This window comes from Neoarius graeffei, chromosome 7 (assembly GCF_027579695.1).
Source record: "Neoarius graeffei isolate fNeoGra1 chromosome 7, fNeoGra1.pri, whole genome shotgun sequence".
Classification (NCBI taxonomy): Eukaryota; Metazoa; Chordata; class Actinopteri; order Siluriformes; family Ariidae; genus Neoarius; species Neoarius graeffei.
The window spans coordinates 60,347,385-60,370,780 of NC_083575.1; the positions used below are offsets into that span (position 1 = coordinate 60,347,385).

General features: G+C 44.4%; 1 protein-coding gene across 2 annotated transcripts; it reads left to right on the forward strand.

Moving 5' to 3' along the window:
* Positions 1-49: 49 nt before the first annotated feature.
* tbp (TATA box binding protein) lies at positions 50-23,396 on the forward strand. Of its 2 annotated transcripts, none has more exons than XM_060924785.1 (8): positions 50-135; positions 13,643-13,792; positions 13,961-14,304; positions 14,442-14,529; positions 15,171-15,262; positions 22,012-22,179; positions 22,298-22,392; positions 22,474-23,396. In XM_060924785.1, exons 2-8 carry the CDS (start codon positions 13,739-13,741, stop codon positions 22,551-22,553), a joined length of 921 nt encoding a protein of 306 aa, XP_060780768.1. In that variant the 5' UTR covers positions 50-135; positions 13,643-13,738; the 3' UTR covers positions 22,554-23,396. The 2 variants fall into 2 exon arrangements, with proteins under 2 accessions (XP_060780768.1, XP_060780769.1); XM_060924786.1 differs by having other exon boundaries at positions 22,375-22,392.

A 23,396-nucleotide genomic window follows, 5' to 3' on the forward strand; every position in this document is an offset into this window, starting at 1 on the left:
TACATTTTACCGGAAGTGTTCCCAATCCGTGCAAGGTATCATGGGACCCAGGGAAGTTAAAGCGCCGGAAGTAGTTTAGTGAGCAGGCGGAATTGGTTGTAAAGGTTCATGGTTTTGCGCCTAGTCTGAGACGAGGTAATTTTAGATTACTAATATGAGTAGTTCATGTATATTGTGTATTCATTTTTTTTCCAGCATAACATATTTCTGGGAATGTTTATTAAGGCGCGTGTTGCTGGCGGTGATAGGCTAATATTAGCATAGCGGGCTTTTGCTAAGGGTAGCTAGATTTGACTTAAACCGGTGAGATTTTCCTGAGGCTGGGTGTCTCACGACGTTATACCATTAGCGTTATTAGCACATAGACTGATATATTTGCCGCCAGATTTGCTTTTGTTAACGGATGCGAACCGTTGTCTTCTCTCCCCTCCCCCTCATTAGCTAAAACCAGAATACTGGGCGCCAGTAGTAATCATTCACTTAATTTCCAGTTTGCTGCCGCTACATTTAACTTTAAGGCATAGCGGGTATAATATTTAATCCTGTTGTAATTGCTTATTTTAGTCAGTTTCTGGACTAAATCAGTGGTTCTTTTTTTTGGAAGCGAAATAGTTTTTTTCTGTGCATTGCGCGTTTTGGTTGATTTTTATAAGTTTACTGTCTTCACATTCCTGTTCTCACTTTTCAGTCTAAACTGGTTTAAAAAAAAAAGAAGCAAACGATGGACAGATTTTCTCGTTTCGTTCGTAGTCAACGATTACGTTTCTCCGTTAGCACCAGCATCAGGGTAAAATTATATCTTGTACAGCACTATACTTATTCCACTCTCGGTGAATGAATAAATGTCTGTTATTGTGTATTTATTGAAGAGGGAATGAGGTGTGTGTGTGTCGGTTTGTTTACAAACATGCGAAGGGGTCCATTTTTTTATATATATATATATATATATATATATATATATATATATATATATATATATATATATATGAATGAGTGATTCCACGCTTATGGGTACTGAAATGGGGACATGAACTTATTTTTAAAAATTCACCTAAAACCATTTCTTTTTTTTTACCATCAGGTCGCAAAACATGTAATCTTTAATGAATGATATGTTAAAAGATAACTTTAATTTTCTGAGATGTAATAAAAACATATTTATATGCCAAAGTCAAGCCTATGAGTTCCAAAATGATGTCTGTTACATTACTTCTGTTACGATTGTCCATCTCGCGTCTGTTACAAATTAATTACAATCTAGCTATATACCATGTTAATCTTATTGAAACAATGTGTATGTTTATTCTACTACACATGTTTATTAATTATATTTGCTAAAACATCACCTTCCTATGTTTCAAAAAGTAATTCTACATTGTTAAAATTGAGAATGTATATGTCCACAACACTTCTGTTACGTTCTGACTTTGGCATATAAATGTTTTTATTACATCTCAGAAAATTAAAGTTATCTTTTAACATATCATTCATTAAAGATTACATGTTTTGTGACCTGATGGTAAAAAAAAGAAATGGTTTTAGGTGAATTTTTAAAAATAAGTTCATGTCCCCATTTCAGTACCCATAAGTGTGGAATCACATATATATAAAAATGGACCCCTTCGCATGTTTGTAAACAAACCGACCGTTGCTAGGATGCGCACGCAGCCTGGACTCAGAAACAATGGCGCTGCCCATAGACCGGCATTATGAGCTGTCAGATTATGCAAAACAATTGTCGTTACAAGATCGAGAATGCTACATAAATAAGTTAACTCTAACAAGTGGACATCGCCTACCGGATCTGTATTTAATTAAAGAGTGGACGGACAATGTTAGTAAGTTCCCTGGTATACAATGGCCAGATATATACTCATACCTTATTGACAAGATTTCAGTGTACACCCAGGAAAAACTTCGTGCCTACAAGTCTTTAGACGCATATGATTGTTATGTGCGGGCATGTACAACTTGATTAACAATGAGACATTCATATTCATTTTGTTGTAATCAAATTATGCCAGTGATGTGAGGGCAATGTGGCTTTAGCTACAACAGCAAATACCAACACTAAACAGCAATTTGCAGGAGGTAATGGCATGAAAGGAATGATAGTGTAAAGAGTGCAGCTAAGAGAAATCAGAGCTGCGTAAAAAGCGAGAGGCAGAGACCAGAAATGAAACTGAACGGGGCGGGAGCTAGGTTAGAGCAGTCAACGTAAGTTGGCATTTAGAGTGAGGACACACAATTTTACCTTTCCATCCTTGCTTTAAAATTGTGATTTTCGGAATACACAAATAATGATGGCACAAAATCTGGACTGCTTGAGTCAAGCGAGACCTCTCCTACAAACAAAATTGCATGCAAAGCTAAGTTAACATGCTAACAATATTCATTACATTGTGTAACTATGACCCAGCTAATCAGACAAACGTTACCAGAGTATTTTGCTACATCAATAAACGAAGACTAGAAAGAATAAAAAAGAAAGATTTAATAAATAGCCTGATCTTACCTGTGATGAAGTGGGCACTGCAAACCCGCACATTTTTGATAGTGCTTTCATCCCAGTCTACATGTTTGATGGCTTGTAGTCATAGACGTCGGCAATTTTTTTGGAATGGGTGAGATCCTGCTGGAATTCTGTACATTTTAACCCCATCACTGCTACGATTCTGACACCCGACAACACAACTAGGCATCGCTGAGTCTTTTTTGAGTCCAGGGTGCGCATGCAATTTCCGCTTACGTATGAATGACGTTTACTGCGAAGGGGTCTATAAAGCAAGGTTGGTCATTTTTCGAAACATTTGGGTTTTTTTTCTTGAAATTCTCTTTACATCCTGACCAGAAATGAATAAATCAAATGCTGGCAATATTTAAAAAAAAAAAGTCATCTGTGGCAGTCACAGGGCTGTAAAAAGTCCAATCGTTTCATTTGGAATGAAAATGAGTGTACTGTTTTTATATTGTTGATAGCATACATTTTTATAATGTATACTGTATTAGTGTATTATAGATATTTTTATGCATAATCTAGATATTGTATATTAGTGTTTATTATAGATATTTAGATTACAGATAGATATAGAGCTGCTGGAACCAAATACCGTACGTGTGTTAATGTTCTTGGCCAGTAAACATGATTCTGAAAATATGCATGACTGGAGACTTCAAGGTTGGGTAGGCGTATTGCTAAAGCTAGCGAGCTTGTGGACAGCTGTGAATACTAACAATAGCCATTGTTTACATTAATTATGATGATGATGCTAGGTGTTTTCTTCAACCTGAATGAAAGTTAAGTCTGTCCCACGCCATGCAGTCGGGCTCATTGAGCGGTACCAATCTCCGTTTCCATAGTTCTCGGCCTCACAGCTATAGATGACTTGCAACCACGTGATCAAAATGTGCTACGTCATGAGCGTGTGTCATGATGGTGGATATACAAAGCAACTAGGATGGCAGCCGCTGAAAGCATGTCTGTAAACAATGCTGAATTTTCTGAGTATTACCATGATTTGAACAATCGAACAAAGATAGCTGTGTGGTTTTGACCCATATTACTTAAAAAGTCAGACTTTTCTGAAAATAAGACGCTTCTACCGACCATTGAGTAAGAATACAGGTCAATTTTGTCCAAAGCGTTTTTTTATACGTACTGTCAATTATTTTATATTTCAGGTATTTGTTTGTTTGAAAAAAGGAGGAATTCTTAATGGAATTTGACTGAAGTAAAACAGTTTTATGAAGCAAATGAGTGCTGTAGTACATGCGCTTCAACACTAAAGAGCGTACTAAGGGGGGGTAACCACGTCAGCCCGTGTCACTTGCTGACCCTGGGATGAGTTAACTCCCTTGTTGTTGCAGGCTGCTTGCTTGCATGTCTGTGTTTCCGGCTGGATCATATTAAATCTTTAGGTGCTGAGCAGTGCTTTCACGGGGGCTTCGTTTGCGAATCCCGGGCTGAGGCACGGTCTTACCGACCTGAGAGCATGCTCTTTCGAAGAGGGAGGCTTGGAGGGAGGTGCCTGTAAAATTTGTCTTCACTGTGAGCTCTGTTGGCCAAGTTATTAACTTTTAAAGCTGGCTGGATCACGTTTAATCTTTAGGCGCTGAGCAGTGCTCTCGCGGGGCTTTCGTTCACGAACATCAGAATACCTGAAATGTAAAATAATTGATAGTGTATATGAAAAAGGCTTTGGATGAAACGTCTTAACTATTGGACGAAGTGTCCCGATCCCCTCGTCTCCTCTGTACTAAGCCTCAGGGTTTCCTCACCCTCTTTCTGAATCACGGATGGAATTCTAAAAAATCAAAATGTGCCACGGTCAAGAGTACTATTGTGACCACAACCATATACAACACAGCTAAAAGAACGCTTAAAGCAGTGACTGTGCTGTAGGGAATGTCACTTGACCCTGTATTTGTAAATCCACCCGGTCGACATCCAGGTTTCTATAGGGGTGTTCACACGGCAGACATTTGCATCGATGCATTTTGTTGCGATATGTCTTACACCGGTGTAAATTTTGTGGCGCGTTCACACGTCACAAACCTGCTTACTAGAGAGAAGCGTGTTAGCACCGGTGCAGCCCCACTTGCGTTCACACGGCAGTTTTTGCGACCGTGCTATCCGATAGTAATAATGCGGAAATGAAATATGCGCATGCGTGAAAATGTGCTTCCTTTCGGGGGGCGTCGTGGCTCAGGTGAATAAGGTGCCATACCATAAATCCGGGGACCTGGGTTCGGTTCCGGCCTGAGGTCATTTCCCGATCCCTCCCCGTCTCTCTCTCCCACTCATTTCCTGTCTCTACACTGTCCTATCCAATAAAGGTGAAAAAAAAGAAAAAAAAGTGCTTCCTTTTCCCGGTTGTCACGGCATCACCAAGCGCCGGGAAAACAACGTGGATGAAGACACCAGTGTTGCCAGATACTGCTGACGTTTTCCAGCCCAAAATATGTTAAAATCTGCCAAAATGCACTTAAAACCGCCCAACCTGGCAACACTGGAAGACACGCAGTTCTGTTGTTGGTATTTGCCATTTTGGAAGCGCAAAATACCAGGATGCAAATTATGCAATGCCCGTATGTAATCAACTCTCCTCACGCGTAGTGAGTTTACCCCTGTAGTGTTCAGACGTCCCATTTTATATCGGTGCTGCCCTGCAAACTAGCATTTACTCCGGAGTAAATTTCTTAAACCACCTCCCGAGCAGGGTTAGATTTGCAGCTTTCAGGGGCTACACTGGTATAACTTTGTACCGTGTGAATGCTCTACCGGGGCAGCCCCGGTGCTACACCGGAGTAAAAGTTGCCGTGTGAATACCCTTTATTTTGCTTCGACGTCACTTGCAAGTCAAGGATACAGCCAGGGTTATAGTGGGGGGCTAGTCCTCTGGTAACCACGAGAGTTTGACTCCCCACTCGCATCTGTATTGCAGCGTGCCTTGCCAGACAGCAATAGGTACCATTTTTGTAATGGTTTTTGGTATGACCCGACCGTGAGTAGAACTCGCGATCTCCTGAGCAGGAGGTGGACATGCTAACCACTAGGCCAACTCACGATTGCATCTGAATGAGACGTGAGGTAATTGGATATGAAAATGCTATGCTCCTCCCCAACGCGTGTGCTCTTTCCACCAGCAATAGTCAGGCAGTTCATGTTTTGGAAGAATGGCTTTGAAGGGAGGTGGTTGGATACTTTCAAAATCTATCTTACTCTTGCTGTTTTTTCCAAGATTACCTAACCTGCCTTTAAGTATATACTTTTTTTTTCCATTCACATTTATCTTGAAAAATGAAAAGTAGGTACCCTATGGGTACATGTGGCTACTGCGCATATGCATTGCGCTATTGTTACACTCTGAAAGTTTCCCTGATGTAGGTGGAGTACAGAAGTACAGCAGGCGGTTGCTTGTGTTCAACCACACATTTATTATGGTTGTTTTTCAGCTTAGAAACAGGCACTCTAGGACACAAACACACACAGTTGTGTTCTGGTCCCAACCAACACTCCTCTGCTCTCCTAATCCTCTTGTACTCAATCACTGCAAGAAACACACACGTTAATTAACGACAGGTGTAACGACTTGGCCACTCACCTTCCCTGACCCCGCCCTCCATTCACAAACTGCTGCCACATACCCCCACTGCTCGACTCAGGCCATGGGGCGTGTGGTCGGAACAGAGGGTGAAAGGACGTCCCAGCAGGTAGTATCTGAGGGCGAGGACCGCCCACTTGATAGCCAGACATTCCTTCCCGATCATGCTGGCTTTGCTTTCATGCATCGACAGCTTGCGGCTAATGTACAACACAGGTCGTTCCTCGCCCTCCATCTTCTGGGACAGAATGGCCCCCAGCCCCCTGTCTGATGTGTCTGTCTGTAAATAAAGGGGAGAGAAGTTAGGGGAATGTAAAAGTGGGCCCCCCACACAGTGCAGCTTTTACCTTTAGAGAAAGTCTGTTGGCATTGCTCTGTCCACTGGACCAGATCTGGTGCTCCCTTTTTAGTGAGATCAGTCAGCAGGCTGGTGACGTCCGAATAATTAGGTATGAACCTATGATAGTAGCCAGCCAGCCAGCCCCGGGAACTGTCTCAACCCCTTTTTGGTCTTGGGCAGGCTGCAATCGCTGCAGTCTTGTTAATTTGGGGACGCACCTGCCCATGACCCAAGTGGAAACCCAGATACCAAACTTCCACCCGTCCAATTGCGCACTTTCTCGGGTTAGCAGTGAGATCCGCACCCCTCACCAACTTTAGGACAGCCCTAAGGTGTTCTACAACCCCGATTCCAAAAAAGTTGGGACAAAGTACAAATTGTAAATAAAAATGGAATGCAATGATGTGGAAGTTTCAAAATTCCATATTTTATTCAGAAAAGAACATAGATGACATAAATGTTTAAACTGAGAAAATGTATCATTTAAAGAGAGAAATTAGGTGATTTTTAAATTTCATGACAACACCTCTCAAAGTTGGGACAAGGCCATGTTTACCACTGTGAGACATCCCCTCTTTTTACAACAGTCTGTAAATGTCTGGGGACTGAGGAGACAAGTTGCTCAAGTTTAGGGATAGGAATGTTAACCCATTCTTGTCTAATGTAGGATTCTGGTTGCTCAACTCTCTTGGGTCTTTTTTTTTTTTTTGTCGTATCTTCCATTTTATAATGCGCCAAATGTTTTCTATGGGTGAAAGATCTGGACTGCAGGCTGGCCAGTTCAGTACCTGGACCCTCCTTCTATGCAGCCATGATGCTGTAATTGATGCAGTATGTGGTTTGGCATTGTCATGTTGGTAAATGCAAGGTCTTCCCTGAAAGAGACGTCGTCTGGATGGGAGCATATGTTGCTCTAGAACCTGGATATACCTTTCAGCATTGATGGTGTCTTTCCAGATGTATAAGCTGCCCATGCCACACGCACTAATGCAACCCCATACCATCAGAGATGCAGGCTTCTGAACTGAGCGCTGATAATAACTCAGGTCATCCTTCTCCTCTTTAGTCCGAATGACACGGCGTCCCTGATTTCCATAAAGAACTTCAAATTTTGATTTGTCTGACCACAGAACAGTTTTCCACTTTGCCACAGTCCATTTTAAATGAGCCTTGGCCCAGAGAAGACGTCTGCGCTTCTGGATCATGTTTAGATACGGCTTCTTCTTTGAACCATAGAGTTTTAGCTGGCAATGGCGGATGGCACGGTGAATTGTGTTCACAGATAATGTTCTCTGGAAATATTCCTGAGCCCATTTTGTGATTTCCAATACAGAAGCATGCCTGTATGTGATGCAGTGCCGTCTAAGGGCCTGAAGATCATGGGCACCCAGTATGGTTTTCCAGCCTTGACCCTTACGCACAGAGATTCTTCCAGATTCTCTGAATCTTTTGATATTATGCACTGTAGATGACATGTTCAAACTCTTTGCAATTTTACACTGTCGAACTCCTTTCTGATATTGCTCCACTATTTGTCGGCGCAGAATTAGGGGGATTGGTGATCCTCTTCCCATCTTTACTTCTGAGAGCCGCTGCCACTCCAAGATGCTCTTTTTATACCCAGTCATGCTAATGACCTATTGCCAATTGACCTAATGAGTTGCAATTTGGTCCTCCAGCTGTTCCTTTTTTGTACCTTTAACTTTTCCAGCCTCATATGGCCCTTTTCCACTACCCTTTTTCAGCTCGCTTCAGCTCACTTCAGCCCGACACGGCTCGCGTTTCGACTACCAAAAACCAGCACGACTCAGCTCGCTTCAGCCCTGCTTAGCCCCTAAAACTCGCACCGTTTTGGAGTGGGGCTGAAGCGAGCCAAACCGTGCCGAGTGAGGCTAGGGGCGTGAGCAGACACTCCCCTGTGCACTGATTGGTGAGGAGGAGTGTCCTCACATGCCCACACACGCCCCGCGAGCGCGCTGGGATCTGTAAACACCGTAAACCCGGAAGAAGGAGAAGAATTACGAATTACGAGAATTTCTGAAGCCTTATGCGCCTCGCCTCATCTATACGCTCTTGCCAGTATCTGTTGGCGTTGTCGGTGACAACAAGCCACAGCACCAAGACCAGCAACACTAACGACTCCATGTCCTCCATGTTTATTGTTTACTATTCGGGTCGTGAGACTACCGCTTAAAAGCTCACTGATGTCACTGTTTGCGCTGCTTAATGACATCACGTGACGTCCACCCACTTTCGCTAACTCCACCCAATGTGTCCACCCACTTCCAGCCAGCACGGTTCAGCGCGGTTGTAGTCGAAATGCAACTCCAACAGCCCCGCTCAGCCCGACTCAGCACGGCACGGCTCAGCCCGACTCAGCCGCGTTTGTAGTGGAAATGCGGCATTATTGTCCCTATTCCAACTTTTTTGAGATGTGTTGCTGTCATGAAATTTCAAATGAGCCAATATTTGGCATGAAATTTCAAAATGTCTCACTTTCGACATTTGATATGTTGTCTATGTTCTATTGTGAATACAATATCAGTTTTTGAGATTTGTAAATTATTGCATTCCGTTTTTATTTACAATTTGTACTTTGTCCCAACTTTTTTGGAATCGGGGTTATAGGCGCTGTAGCCAATCATTGCTATAGATAATGATGTCGTTGAGGTAGGCGGCTTGAGGGCGGAGAATTCTGTCTATGAGCTGCTGGAACGTCGTGGGAGCCCCAAATAACCCAAAAGGAAGCAGGATGAGTTGGTGTAACCCAAATGGTGTGGAAAAGGCTGTTTTCTCTCGGGATAGGAGTCAAGGGGATCTGCCAATATCCCTTTGTTAGATCCAGTGTCGAGTAAAAATGAGCAGGACCTAATCAATTGAGCAGCTCGTCAATGCAAGGCATTGGATATGTCAAATTTAGACACCGCATTGACCTTTCTATAGTCCACACAGAACTGGACTGACCCATCAGTCTTGGGAACCAGGACCACCGGGCTGCTCCAGTCACTGTGGGAATCCTTGATTATGCCCATTTCAAGCATGGCCTTGAGTTCATCCTGGACCACCCTTTTTTTTTTTGGGTATGTGTTCGGGCAAATGGTAAGGGTGGCTCCGCGCCACCACCCCGGGGACATTTCAATGTGGTGTTCTATGAGGTGGGTGCAGCCAGGCAGGGGTGAGAACATGTCGGAAAATTCCCTCTGCAACTTTGCCACCTCTGTGAGTTGGGCTGGTGAGAGGTGGTCTCCACAAGGGACCGGAGTGGCTGGAGATTTTTTTTAAAATTATTTTTATTTATTTATTTTTGTACTTCTGGCCCCAGCTCCGCCTTCTTTGGGACTACTGACACCAACGCCACAGGGATCTCCTCATTCTAGCATTTTAACAGATTGCGGTGGTAAATTTACAATGCCCCACCCCTGTCCATTCGCCTCACCTCATAGTTGATGTCTCCAACTCACCATGTGACCTCAAAAGGCCCTTGCCACTTGGCGATTTAATTTGGAGCTTGATGTGGGCAATAATACGAGGGTTTTGTCTCCCTGTGTGAACTCTAAGGCGTGTGCCCCGTCATACAGTCAGACTTGACCTTCTTGTGCCTGCCGCAAATTCTCCTGGGTTGAGTGAGTGTGTGGAGTTTTTTGTGTGCAGGTTGAGAACGTATTGAATTTAATTCTTGCTAGGCAAAGTTCCCTCCCGGTTTTCACGTAGCACGTCCAAAAGGCCACGTGGCTTACGCCTATATAATAACTCAAATGGTGAAAAACCTGTGGAGGCTTGTGGGACCTCTCGAACTGCAAATAATGGGCTCGAGCCATTTATCGCAATTACGTGCATTCTCACTTACAAATTTCCAAATTAAGTTTTTGAGTGTCTGATAAAACCGTTCCACTAAGCCATCCGTTTGTGGGTGATGGACACTGGTGCGGCTGAATTCCCAGTAACCCGTACAGTTCGCGCAGTGTGTGTGACACAAATGTAGTGCCTTGGTCTGTCAGGATTTCTTTCAGAATCCTGACCCGGGAGAAAATACGGAAGAGTGCTTCCGCAATACTGTGTGCTGAGATATTGCGGAGAGGCACAGCTTTCAGATATCGCATTGCATAGTCCACCAGAACTAAAATAAAGCGATATCCCCGTGCTGCCTGGTCTAAGGGCCTGACGAGATCCATCTCATTTCTTTCAAAAGGTGTCTTGATTAGAGGGAGACGGTGCAAGGGCGCTTTTGGAGTGGCCGTGGGATTTACTAATTGGCATTCGCGGCATGCCGCACACCACTGACGGACATCCCTGCGAATCCCTGGCCAATAGAACCAGGCCATTATTCGGGCTAGTGTTTTATCTTGCCGTGGGATTAAAGTGAGCCGCGTGGAATACAAGTTCCCTACGGCTCTTTTGGGATTAATAACAGAGTTGTTTGTTCATCAGTTTGAGTGTCTTGCGTCACTCGGTACAATCTATCCTTAACAGTGGCAAAATAGGGGAAGGCCAGGGTCGCGCTTGGCTGGTGAATTTGACTATCAGTTACTCTCACTTGGTCAAATGCATGCTGCAGAGTCTTGTCTTGAGACTGCTCTAACGGGAAATCCTCAAGGGAATCCTGAGAGAGGGGGGCGGGCTGCTCCTCGTGTTGCCCTGACATGGTGCTGACCTAGATGGCTCTGTGACGGCTTCCCCAGCCAATGCCAGACCAAGATCTTCCTGGGACATGTTGATGCAGGACCCACTTATTACACATTCCATTAATTCTTTAAACCCTGGCCAATCAGTCCCCAAAATCAGTGAGTGGGTGAGACAAGGATTAACCGCCGCCTTTACTCTATGCTTTTCTCCCCGCAATAGAATGTGGATGGACATTAAAGGGTAGTTGTGAACATCCCCGTGCGCACACAATACCTTCACCACTTGTGCTCTCCCCAGTGCCTCACCTTGCACCAGGCTTTGGTGGCTGGAGGTCTGGTTACAGCTGGAATCCACCAAGGTGTGATGCGCATCCCCTTGTACACTTACCGGTATATGATGTGCTCTGGCCCGATCGAGGGCGGTTTCTGGCACGTCGGGGACCCGGACCACCGCTCCCACCTCCATCGTGGAGCACTGACTTTGTAGATGTCCCAGCTCCCCGCAGCACCAGCACGCCGGCCCAGGCTCTCCCTCTGCACCAGTGTTATGGATGTCACTCACCTGAGGGGGAGAAGACACAAAAGGGAAAAACGGGAGGACACCACGGGTGCGTCGGGCCGGCTGGGGGGGAGCTGGCCCCCATCTCTGCGGTGGTGGAACAGGGTGAGGACGGGGGGGGGGAGAAGAGGAAACGTGTCTTCCTGCCGTCAGAACTGCTGCCATGTGGTCCTCTTCCAGCTCGAGGGCTTGTTCCAGCGATGCTGGGTGATGACACTGGACCTATTCTGCTATTCCTTCCAGAAGTCGCATGATGAGCTGTTCTACTGTCACCAGGTCAATAATTCCCTCGGCGTCGCGGTCGTCTGCCCTCAGCCGCTGCCGGCAGGTGTCCCGGAGTTGTTGGCTGAACGCGAATGGCCGGCTGACCACCTCCAACCTCGGCGCCCAGAAGCGCTGACACTGTTGTTCTGGGGAGCAGCCGACTCGCTGTAGAATGGCTTGCTTTAAGTCGGCGTATATGAGCCAGCTGTCGGCAGGGAGCTGCAGTGCGGTGAGCTGCGCCTCACCGTTCAGTAGCGGAAGTGGGGACGCTGCTCGACCAGCCAACCCCACACTTCGGCTGGTTGCTCGAAGAGGGTGAGGAAGGCTTCTGGATCGTTGTGCGGACCCATCTTTATTAGGGTGAGGTGGGGAGGGTCTGCTGCGGTGGCGCTCGAGGACCCACTGACACAAGCAGGTGTCAGGACACCTGGCGGTCTTCTTGCTGGGCCAGTATCAAGGCCTCGAAGTGTTGTTCCCCCTCCTTCTGGAGGGCGATCAGTGCTTGATGCTGGGTCTGCTGTGCTGTGGCGAGGGCATGAACAAGGTCCTTGAACAGCGAGGACTCCATGGATGGGCTCCCTTCTGTACTCGTGGGTTTCAGCACCACTGTGAAAGTTTCCCTGATATGGGTGTAGTACACAAGTACGGCAGGCAGTTTCTTGTCTTCAAACACGTTTATTATGGTTGCTTTTCAGCTTAGAAACAGGCGTTCTAGGATACAGACACACTGTTGTATTCTGGTCCCAACCAGCACTCCTCTGCTCTCCTACTCCTCTTATACCCAATCACTGCAAGAAATACACACACACACACACACACACACACACACACAATATAAATAAATATTAGTATTAATTGACGTGTGGCGACCTTGGCCACTCACCTTCCCTGACCCCGCCCTCCATTCACAAACTGACACTCGGCCATGCCCCCGCTGCCACGCATTCATTCTTACAACACGATAACATGAGATCACGATTCACCGTTCTGGTTATTTGTAATGCTTATGCACAGTCCGCAATTGTTGCAGTCTTAAAGTACAATGACAGTGGCTACTGCCTCTATATGAGGCAGTAGCCACAAAAACAACTGACATCAACTTGGTAGAGTCTGTGCTTTTTTTTTTTTTTAAAGTAATGTCCTATGTGAAATATCAGCATGATGCTGGCTTGGCAAGTTGTGTCCTTTCTTAACATGCAAGATGTGTGTTATGAGTCTGTCACACACATTCATCTGTAAATAGTCCAACAGACAATAGTCTGGCTTGTTACTGGTCCAGTGTTTTGGCTCTCTGATTCCGGTGATAGGAAGTTGTTTACTCGAACCCTTCTTGTATTGTGTATTTTTAAAGAAAGAAAGCATGCATATATATATATATATATATATTTTTTTTTTTAAATTCATGACATACTTGTGAAATTCCTCTCTGCATTTAACCCATCTGAAGCAGTGAAGGCACACAGGTGAGCAATGAGCACCCACGCATACCCAGAGCAGTGGGCAGCCATGCTAACAGCTCCAGGGGGAGCAGTTGGGAGTTAGGTGGCACCTTAGCCCAAGGCCATCCCATATTAACAAGGGCACCTTAGCCCAAGGCCATCCCATATTAACCCAATCTATTTACGCTGCTATGGTTAACAAGGTAGTGATGACTGATTTTTGGCAATCCAATAGTAGTTCTGCATAGTTTTAAACATTTTTAGTTGATCCTTTAGCTAGAGCTGATGACTCATAAATGTGCTGGTTTTTGAAGGGCTCCTCACTAAATGCTGTTGGACATCTAAACTCAGTCTCTGGTTCCACCTGCGCTGATATCGTTCATCTGTTGTTGGCTTCATAACTGGACAACATGGAGCAGAACAACAGCTTGCCTCCATTTCCGCAAAGCCTTGCATCACCTCAGGTGAGCAGTATGCTGGAATGTTTACCTAAAAAAAAAAATCTTGAAATCTCTGAATTTCCATTTCCAAAATGTCTTTTTTCCTAAATAACTGTCTCAATTTGTTTAAAGTGAGGAAAAATGTCTCATTTCTTATTTCTCAGATAAGCCTTTTGTTCCTTTTGTTTGTAGGGGGCTATGACGCCTGGTATCTCCATGTTTAGCCCTATGATGCCATATGGTACAGGGCTTACACCACAGCCAGTACAGAACACCAATAGCCTGTCACTCTTGGAGGAGCAACAGAGACAACAGCAGCAGCAACAACAACAACAGCAGCAGGCGGCTTCTCAACAGCAGGGTGGGATAGTGGGAACATCAGGCCAGACTCCTCAGCTTTATCACTCACAAGCAGTTTCCACCACCACAGCACTTCCAGGAAACACCCCTCTCTACACAACCCCTCTAACACCCATGACCCCCATTACTCCTGCCACACCTGCTTCAGAAAGCTCTGGCATCGTTCCTCAACTACAGTGAGTTCTGCCTCTTGAGTTCTCGTTGTACTAGGAATTTGTCTTATGTACACAGCATGTGTGTTGTATCTGATCTTGTTAGTCTGTTCCTTCACTGGTAGTAATTCATTTCGCCTGTGTTTTTATTAATTCTAAAGAAATATTGTGTCAACTGTGAACTTGGGATGCAAACTCGACCTGAAGACAATAGCACTGCGAGCCAGGAATGCTGAATATAATCCTAAGGTAGTACTTTCTCCCCACTTTTACGTCCTTCTCTTTTCTGTGTTAAAACAAAAACTCCAGTCCGTTTGTTGCACTATCTTACAAACTGACTGTTAAAGTAATGGTCAGTTATCCCACACATACTTGTTTACTATCTGCTCTATGGGTGCCATATCATGGCTGACCTTATACTCTGACCTAACAAGCCAAGATATGTGGAAAATGATTTCCTTGTACTGTAATGTATATGTAACAGGTGGCTTTTGTAAATTAAGCTCCAGATCTATATTTCATGCTTTTAGAGATGCCACAATTATAAAACTTAACTATAGTTAAATGTAATTGTCTTGCTCATTCTGCACTTTTTATTGTTACTGTTGTAGTTTGGAACTAAATGTTGCATATTGTATAAAATAATTGACTGACTTTAACAACTGCCCTTGAGCAGTTGTTTAGTTTCGAGTCAGCAGGTACTGTTTCTTGGGTCGGTTGCGTTAGAAGCAGGGAAAAATCGTTGTACTGTAATTGAGGGTGTGGAAATGAGCATTACCATTTTGTTTTTAAATTAAATGATTTCACAGTATATTAAATGATGGCTTACCATATCTAAAATATGCTGTTATGTCTGGTTTTACATAAAATAAGTGATTTCTTACTTTCAGCGTTTTGCGGCCGTCATCATGAGGATACGAGAGCCCAGAACTACTGCTCTGATTTTCAGTTCAGGCAAGATGGTCTGCACGGGAGCTAAGAGGTAAGGATGAAATCTTGTTCATTTGGGTATTTTAACAAGTGAAGATGAAATTTTGTATCAAATATTATCCAATTATGTTATAGAGTGAGTTCATATGATTTGAAACACCCAGAATTTATTCAAACCAATGACAAAATCTGCACTACTTAGTAACAGAGTTTATGGACACCTGATCATTATACATGTATATGTGGGTCTTCCCAAACGTGCTGCCAAAAAAAGTTGAAGGCGCACAATTTTCTAGAATCTTTTTGTATACTCTAGCATTTAAGATTTCTGTTCACTGGAACTAAAGGACCTAGCCCAGACGTGTTCCAGCATGACACTGCACACATGTGCAATCCAAGGTCCATGAAGACATGGTTTGCCAAGGCTGGAGTGGATGAACTCTGGTTAGCTGCACAGAACCCTGATGCTAAACCCCACTGAACACTTTTGAGACATATTGGAACTCCTGAATGCATGCTAAATTTTCTTCATGAACATCAGTTCCTCTCCTCACTTCACCAGTGCACTTGTGACTGAAATCCTCACAGCCACATTACAAACTCTAGTGGAATGCCTTCCCAGAAGATGGGAGGTTATTATAGCAGCAAAGAGGGACTATGTGTTGAATGGGATGTTCAAGCGTGTGTGAATGAGATGGTCAGGTACCTATATGGCCAAAAGTACATAATGTATGATCATTTTAAGCCAAATTACTGGGTCCCTCTATATGTGTGATTCCACGGACTCTGTGGCCCCTAGGGGACCCCTAACAAACTATGCGCATCAGGTTTAAATCAAGCTGAGTGAAGGGCCAAAACAATGTCATTGGTTGGGTTTTGTCCCAATTCCGTATAGTTAAATGTGTCAGTGGGACATCACACCACCTTATCAGTACATAAAGTGACCTTTGCATAAATATCTGCAAGATGGCGGCGCGTACACGCAGCAGCGCCTCTCCGTCCCGACAGAACGGTGTTTTCGTGGGTTTTTTTGTGTTTTAAAACAGTGTGTATCTGTTCATCTTTGTTGCGTCCATCAGTCTTAAGGCGCACATACTCCCGTGAGTTTCTGCTCGACATCCGCAGAATTATATTCACGGATATAAATCCAGCGGACACGGAAGTGCTATGCGACTACGGTTTGCTCCGGAGGCCTGCTCAACCACTGACCCCCATTCCTGCATCCAGCCTATAGTGGAGGTGCCACAGGCAGAACATGCGGAAGCAGAAGAGGGGCAAGCGCGGAGGTATCCGGGCTAGGCTAGCGGCTAGCCCTCACCGGCCGGCTATCCCTACCATCACTCTGGGCAACGTACGCTCGCTGGACAACAAGCTGGATTATGTCCGCCTGCTCCGCTCATCTAGGTCTGTGAGTGTTGTATCCTCATGTTTGTGGAAACATGGCTGAACGATACCGTCCCGGACTGTGCCATTCAGCTAGCCCAGCTAACATGCTACCGGTCAGACAGAGCACTAGTCGGGGGGGAGACTCGCGGCTGAGGACTCTGTGTTTACATCAGTGATGCCTGGTGCCGTGACGCTGTCGTGGTCTGCAAACACTGCTCACCACTGGTGGAGTTTATAATTAAGTGCTGGCCATTCTACCTGCTGAGGGAATTTACAGCCATCTTGCTGGTAGCAATATACATCCCTCCCAGCTCCAATAACAGGAGTGAAGCGTCAGTGAGCAGCAGACAGCCCACCCAGATGCTTTCCTCATCCTGGCTGGGGATTTCAACCATGCAAACCCCAAGAGTGTGTTTCCAAAACTCCTATGGACATATCAACTTTCCCACATGTGGAAACAATACTCTGGACAATGTTTACACCATGCATAAAGATGCCTACAAAGCCCTCCCCCACCTTGGGGCCTCGGATCACTCCACTGTTATGCTAATGCCAGCATACAGGCCGCTGGTTAAAGTCACCAAACCAGCTACAAAGCAGATGTGTGTGGCCAGAGGGGTCCTCAGAGGCACTCCAGGACTGTTTTTCCACCACTGACTGGAGCATGTTCAGACAGGCGGCCACCTACAACACCATCACAGATCTCCAGGAGTACACGGAGACCGTCACTGCCTACATGAGGAAGTGCATGGACGACATTAGTCACCAAAACTATCTCTATTCGGGCCAGTCAGAAGCCATGGTTGACAGGGGAAGTCCACAGGCTCCTGAGGGCTCGGAACGCCGCCTTCAGAGCTGGGGACGAGGTGGGCCTGAAGACAGCTAGGGCCAACCTGTCACGAGGCATCAGGGTGGCCAATAGACCGTGGGCCGAAGCTGTATTTGTGCCTAAATTTTTCAATGGCCTCATTTTTTTGGTGACTACAATATCTATATATCAATTTAATCAGCAGACCTTCCTCTTTCTAAAAATAAAATGTTCTCCTCACAACTGCCTTTCACTATGCAATAAAATAGATTTAAAAATGAATACCGTCTGTGTAAAAATGAAATTTATGAGAAAAGGTATTCCATCAGTATGGAAAGAAATTCTCATTTACAAAACATACAGTGATAATGAACAACTACAACTGTTTTTCTTGAAACAGTTAATTATGTTTTACATTTTAAATTACACTGCAATATAAAACATTATTAACACTTGCAAATTTTGAACCAGTTTAAATGAAACCATGCTCAAAGTTCAATGATGTACAAAACACTGATCCCTAACACAGGGATTTGCATTATTAAATCCTTTGTACATTCATAAATGAGTCTACATAACTTTCTGCACAATGTTTCTCATTTGGTTTATGACTCCTCCTCACTATCATCACTGTCACACTGAGTAACATGACGATTGCTGCAACTTTCACAGTGACACAGATCGGAACATTCAATTTCAGCCTTCCTGCAAGAACATCTGGCAGAGTCACAAAAAGACTTTTTACATTTGCAACTGACACACTGCAAGACTCACTTCACATTTACCAATATTAAAACTGATATTTGAACTCATTTCAAAAGACTTATTGCATACGTATAGGCGTGGAATGACTCGATGATAACAAAAAATATTTACCTGTATTAATATTCTTTTGTCTTTCTTCAGTTTGGCCGCCTGCAAAAGTTTTGCAGCGTCGGTCTCACACATTACCAACTTTTCTTTCTTCCATTTTCGACTTGTTTTGTCCAGAGTAGTTTTGTTTTTACAACAGATTATGCATTCGTGTGGTAGAACGTGTTTTGAACGTCTCTCGGCTGATGATTTTAATACCGATCTTAATAGTTTCGGAGGAGAAGGCATGGGAGCTTCATGATCTTGTATTGTCCGCGAGCAGCCTTTTTCTCGTCTTCTTATTGCTTGTTCAAGTCGTCTCTTGTCGGTAAACTTTTGGTAACAGCGGCGATGATAGCCAGCACTGGTACGTGAAAGGCTGTCGAAATTGACTGCTAACAATTTTTCAGGGCCATCTAGAGCTGCCCAAGTATCCATACATTCGGATAATTTTTTCCATGAGGTATCTGAAAAGGATATGATGGGCTCGTTGTCCAAGTTGATAACATGGCACGCACACCCAGAGTTGGGCGCTGCCATCTTGGATGTACCGAGCTGATGGCTTAGGCGCAATTTGATTGGCTAAAGCGTGTTCATCGCTATGGCAACCGTAAATGAAATCGACCACTTTCAAGTTCAATTTACTAACTAGCAAAAGTGTATTTTTAGTAGAACATTTTCATTTTATAGCAAAAAAACATTGATCTTTTTTATCATGTAGAGATATACTCTTCACGTTATTTATGAGGCACTTTACCATAATAATCTACGTCGGCCTACAAGAGACAGTATTCCAGGAACATTGCTGACTACTTCAATGACAGCAGAGACACCAGGAACCTGTGGTGGGGGATTCAGACCATCACGGACTACAAGCCCTCGCCGCAGACCTGTGATAACTCCACCTCTCTGCTGAATCAGTTGAACTACTTCTTTGCTTGCTTTGAGGCAGATAACAGCACCACGGCACAGAAGACCCCACTACCTCCTGGCGACCAGGTGTTGACGCTGTCCCCAGACAGCGTGAGGAGAGCTCTCAGGACGACAAATGCATGGAAAGCCCCGGGTCCTGATAACATTCCTGTTCGTGTCCTGAGAGACTGTGCCGAGGAGCTCACAGATGTCTTTACAGACATCTTCAACATCTTGTTCAGCCAGGCTGTTGTCCCCACGTGCCTCAAAGCCACCATCATCCTGGTCCCGAAGAAGCCGTCTCCCTCCTGCTTCAATGACTACCGCCCTGTCGCACTCACTCCCATCCTCATGAAGTGCTTTGAGTGGCTAGTCATGTAGCATATCAAGTCTGCCCTCCCCCCTGCCCTGGACCCTTTCCAGTTTGCATATCTGTCCAACCGTTCGACCGATGATGCCATCTCCACTGCCCTCACCCACCTGGAGACAAAAGACTCGTATGTCAGAATGCTGTTCATAGACTTTAGCTCAGCATTCAACACAATCATTCCTCAGCAGCTCATTCATAAACTGGACCAGCTGGGACTCAACACCTCCCTGTGCAACTGGCTGCTGGACTTCCTGACAGGGAGACCACAGGCTGTACGGGTCGGCAGCAACTCCTCCAGCACCATCACATTGAACACGGGGGGCCCCCCAAGGATGTGTGCTGAGCCCCCTCCTCTTCACTCTGCTGACCCATGACTGCACACCAACATCCAACTCTAATCTCATTAAGTTTGTGGATGACATGACTGTGGTGGGTCTCAACAATGGCAATGAGACGATCTACAGGAGTGAGGTGAGCCGCTTGGCTATGTGGTGCAAGGACAACAATCTCTGCCTGAACATGGAGAAGACGAAGGAGATTGTTGTGGACTTCAGGAGAGCGCACACCCAGCATGCTCCACTAACTGTCGACGGTGCTGCAGTGGAGAGGGTGAGCAGCACCAAGTTTCTGGGTGTGCACATCTCTGAAGACCTGTCCTGGAGCAACAACACCGCATCACTGGCCAAAAAAGCCCAACAGCGTCTGTACTTCCTCTGCAAACTGAGGAGAGCAAGAGTCCCGGCCCCCATCATGCACACACTCTCTACAGAGGCACCATCGAGAACATCCTGACCAGCTGCGTCACCGTGTGGTACGGCACCTGCAGTGTCCTGCTGCAAGACTGCAGCGCATCGTGAGAGCAGCTGAGAGGATCATTGGTGTGTCTCTCTCTCTCTCTCCTTTCTCTTATGGAAATCTATAACTCCTGCCTCACCCGCAAAGCCATCAGGATTGCAGGTAACCCTACCCACCCATCTCGCAGCCTCTTCAGTCTGCTGCTGTCGGGGAGGAGACTGCGGAGTCTCCGGGCCAAAACCAGCAGGCTCAAGGATGGTTTCTTTCACCAGGTGGTCAGGAGGCTCAACTCCCTCCCTGTTCTGCCCCTCCTCCCCCCTGCCACAGATTCTGCCCGCACACCCCCCTGCCCCCCCTTCAGCATCTGACATGTCACCTTCACAGTTGTCCCCCCCCCCCCCAAACACGCGCGTGCACTCTCTCAATGTTCATTCACACACTGAACTCAGGGTCTGCACATTTCACTTTGCTTCGCTCATTTGCACTATTCCGCACTACCTCACCTTAACAGCTATTAATTTATTGTTTTATACTGCTTATTTCATGTTTACCTGCTCTATATATGTGTTTAGTCTGTCTAGTTCTTATCTAGTGTTTATACTCTTGATATATTGTTTTTCAATTATTCTATTTTTATTTATTGCATTGCCTGTTTGCGCCGTGGGTCAGAGAGGACTGAAATTTCATCTGTGCTGTATGTCAAGCATGTATAGCATATTTGACAATAAAGTTGGCTTGACTTCACACTTCTTTTCTTTAACCTGCATTCAGCATTAACACACAGTGAAAATATTGTTTGTGGAAAAAGATGTACTGGACTGAAGAGTATGGCTAGAATAATAAAATGAAGGGGGCGTCGTGGCTCAGGTGGATGGGGCGTCATACCATGGATCCGGGGACCCGGGTTCGATTCCGACCCGAGGTCATTTCCCGATCCCTCCCCGTCTCTCTCTCTCCTGCTCATTTCCTGTCTCTACACTGTCCTATCCAATAAAGGTGCAAAAAGCCCAAAAAAATATCTTAAAAAAAAAAAGAATAATAAAATGAAATTCCTTAAGAGTATCTGTTTCAATCTATGTCTATCTAAGGGTGTATTGAATGCAAGTGCACAGGGAGGTCCTGCTGCTGAGTTGAATAGCTAATGCAGCTGAAGGCAAAAGTTTCCATGCCTTAGGACAAATGGAAAGAGAAGCAAAAACCGTGTTTTTCTGCCATATATTTAGAATTTCTTTTTCTCTTCAGGATGCAAGTTTTGTAGCTAAATCTTAAAATGAAGGTAGTCTGTATTTTCCGTTTTCAAACCAGGTATTACAGGTTGCAAACTTCTGCACTCACCTGTATGGTATGCAAGCATTTGTTTAATCTGTATTGTAAAAATATCTGTAAATGGGGGGGAATTTTTAAAACCTCCAATTATACACACTTGATGCACATTTGGATTTATGATGAGTGCATTTGAGCATGCTCTATGACCTCAAGTTCCTAATCTTATAGGAACACCATAGACCACAGTTTCAACCAAACCTGAGGATTCTCATTCTGGTGGGGAGGGATGACTTTGTCCTAATAAACCTCCTACACATTTTATTGCATGTTAGCAAATGTACCTTGTTACCATCAAACCTTGCTGCCAACGGCTCAGAAAAGCTACAGGTGTGTTTGTTTCATGTCCCCCCAGTGAGGAGCAGTCTCGTCTGGCTGCCAGGAAATATGCAAGAGTAGTGCAAAAACTCGGTTTCCCAGCCAAGTTTCTAGACTTCAAGATTCAGAACATGGTTGGAAGTTGTGATGTCAAGTTCCCAATTCGACTGGAGGGCCTGGTTCTCACCCATCAGCAGTTCAGCAGGTATGTCTCATTGTCATGAAAAGTATTGTGTGGTAAATTTTTTAGAGTACTTGATTTTTCTCTGGTGAGCCCATTTTTCTGCTTGTGACTGATATCTTGCAAAATGCTTATTTTTCAGTTACGAGCCAGAGTTATTCCCTGGTTTAATCTACAGAATGATTAAGCCCAGAATTGTGCTTTTAATATTTGTTTCAGGCAAAGTTGTACTCACAGGTAAGGTTTTTTTTTTTTTTAAATATACATCAAGATACAGCTATGCTTAGCAGCTGTTAATGTAATGCTTTTCTGTCTCAGGTGCAAAGGTGAGGGGTGAAATCTATGAAGCATTTGAAAATATATACCCTATCTTAAAAGGATTCAGAAAGGCACCATAATCCTGATTACCTGCAACTTTCTTATTGTATTTGTTTGAGGGAACGGAGTTTACTAGGACATCCATTCTCTTAGTTTTTGTTTATGTAAATACTATTTTATTCACAGGTAGTGAATGGAAATTACTTTTATTCTTTTTTTTCTTTCTTTTTTAAATTCAGCTGGTTTGTGGCTGTTGGTCCACAATTTTACCAGAATCTTTTAATGGTTTTACCATCTGTATTTTTTTTAAACATTATGCACATTCCTTTAATGAGCAGGCAGGTTATTTTAGGCTCATTTCTAGAAGTACCATACTATCAAGATGGGGGGAGTGTTGGATTTAAAGTGTTAAATGTTACACCATTAATGTGTCTGGATCAGTTCAAGTCCATTTGTCCACAAAGGAAGCTATATGTGGTAATGTGCACAGATCATTTGAAGTTTTTTGATATGCTGGGCTTTGCTTATTTTGTTAAAGCAGATGTGCAGTATGATGAGAGCTGCTTCTGTAATTTCATTGTAATTCACTGAAGTGTTGCAAGTCTTCCGCCTAACTCTTATAATGAATATAATAACGTTTGCATCCATGTTACTGTTGGCACTCCAAATACATGGTGCAGATTGATAACCAATAGTTTTGCTCTACTTTTAGCCAAGTGCACAAGTCACTGTAGACCTTTGTCTATTCATAAAGTTTTTTGAATGGCAGAGAGCCTGGACTGTGATTTGGTGTAGAGATATATACATATTCATTATATGAGTTATATTCAACCTCTGAAGCCCTGCTAACGTAACTTTTTTGCATCAGTTGTTAATTTGCTTTGAAACAAGCAAATAAATATTTCCCATCTCTTTGCTTTGTA

Coding starts and splice junctions, on each gene's coding strand:
- tbp (XM_060924785.1), top strand. CDS start 13,739: ATGGAGCAGAACAACAGCTTGCCTCCATTTCCGCAAAGCCTTGCATCA. Junction 14,305..14,441: donor GGCATCGTTCCTCAACTACA/GTGAGTTCTGCC, acceptor TTAATTCTAAAG/AAATATTGTGTCAACTGTGA. Junction 22,393..22,473: donor AGGCAAAGTTGTACTCACAG/GTAAGGTTTTTT, acceptor TTTCTGTCTCAG/GTGCAAAGGTGAGGGGTGAA.